Source organism: Bos javanicus, chromosome 8, assembly GCF_032452875.1.
Source record: "Bos javanicus breed banteng chromosome 8, ARS-OSU_banteng_1.0, whole genome shotgun sequence".
NCBI lineage: Eukaryota > Metazoa > Chordata > Mammalia > Artiodactyla > Bovidae > Bos > Bos javanicus.
Genome location: NC_083875.1, coordinates 85,819,725 through 85,821,304, shown reverse-complemented (window position 1 = coordinate 85,821,304; position 1,580 = coordinate 85,819,725). Strand labels below are relative to the sequence as shown.

Here is a 1,580-nt window from a genome sequence, read left to right as displayed (position 1 = left end):
GCAATCTTGATTCCAGCTTGTGATTCATCCAGCCTGGCATTTCGCATGATGTACTCTGCATATAAGTTAAATAAGCAGGGTATCAATATACAGCCTTGATGTACTCCTTTCCCAATTTGAAACCAGTCCATTTTTCCATGTCCAGTTCTAACTGTTGCTTCTTGTCCTGCATACAGGGTTGTCAGGAGGCAGGTAAGGTGGTCTGGTATTCCCACCTCTTGAAGAATTTTCCATAGTTTGTTGTGATCCACACAATCAAAGGCTTTAGTGTAGTCAATGAAGCAGAAAGAAGTGAGTGCCAGGGACTGAGAGGAGTGGGGATTGTGGAGTTAATGTTTAATGGGTACAGTTTCTGTTTGGTTTCACAACATTGTGAGTATACGTGCTGCCACTGAATTTTGTACTTAGAGTGACTAATATTGAAAATTTTATGCTGTACACATTTCACTACAATTGAAAATAATGTAATATGCCAAAAAACGTTGACTAGGATGCTTTAAGTAGGTGAATTGTATCATATGTAAATTATATCAACAATAAAGCTTTTTCAAAAAGCAATCAATTTTTTACATTTTTGTGTGAAGACAGAATATATATATATATATATGTATGTATGTATTTAAAGATAACAGAAGCCCTCCTTGAAAGTAATTTAGTTAGGATCATTTATTGGATGGGGAAAAAATGAACACAACGAAAGCTAGGAACAGAGACCCCCGAGATGTGGGTCTCACCCCCACCCCAAGTGGCACCGTCTGTGGTCCCAGTCAAGTTTGCAGAGGCGAGACCCACGTGGGAGATGGACTCTGTGTAAAATCAGGACTAGAAGCACGTCACTTCGTCTTGTCTGCCTTTGTGGATCTGGTAGCTGGTCAAGGCCACTGGCTTGTTCTCCTGTGGAAGGCTTTCCAACACTTGAATGTGCACGAAGTCATCATCCATTTGAACCTTGATGAAGAAGGTCCTCCCAGCAACCCCTTGGCTTTTGAACTCCACAGCGTTGAACACCGGGAACTTCTTGTTTTCCTTCTCTTCCAGCGGAGACTTCACTTTGTCAGCAATGGCCTGGATCTCAGCCGTGGCCAGCTGCTTGGTGGGGGGCGCACCACACATCATCTCAGTGGTGGGTCCGTGGACACCAGGAGGCGGTCATGGAGCGGCAGTCATGCTGCACCAGCGGTTGCGCAGGAGCAGCAGACACTTGCAGGAATTTTATGTGCATTTTATTGTACATAAATTATACTCAATAAAGCAGCTAACAAAACTAAGTATGAATTACTTTGATAAAAATAAAAATTAAATTTTAAGAAAAAAATTATTTCTCAATCATTGAACAGTACAGATTTAATACAGAGGGAAACAAAGCTTCCCGCTGTGTCCCTGCTGCCCTGAGATGCCTTCATTGAAATGCGAATCAAATGCCTATCACTTAGCATATACCAGGTGAGCTGTGACCTGAACACATGCCTCAGTTTATCTCACTGGCCTTAGGAAGCAAGCAGTGAGACACTGAGATGCAAGAAAACAGAAACGGGACCCATAAAATGGAATAACAATAATGTCTGCTTCAAAGGATTAAT

The 1,580-nt window shown here is 42.0% G+C and overlaps 1 protein-coding gene across 1 annotated transcript; it reads right to left on the bottom strand.

Annotated features, from left to right (window-relative positions):
- Nucleotides 1-750: 750 nt before the first annotated feature.
- Nucleotides 751-1,116, bottom strand: LOC133253050 (cystatin-B-like). The gene has a single exon (XM_061426241.1). The coding sequence runs from the start codon at nt 1,114-1,116 to the stop codon at nt 823-825; it is 294 nt and encodes a 97-aa protein (XP_061282225.1). The 3' UTR covers nt 751-822.
- Between the last annotated feature and the right edge of the window lie 464 nt (nt 1,117-1,580).

Excerpts from the sequence above, each read along its gene's own strand:
- LOC133253050 (XM_061426241.1), bottom strand. The coding sequence starts at position 1,116 with ATGATGTGTGGTGCGCCCCCCACCAAGCAGCTGGCCACGGCTGAGATC.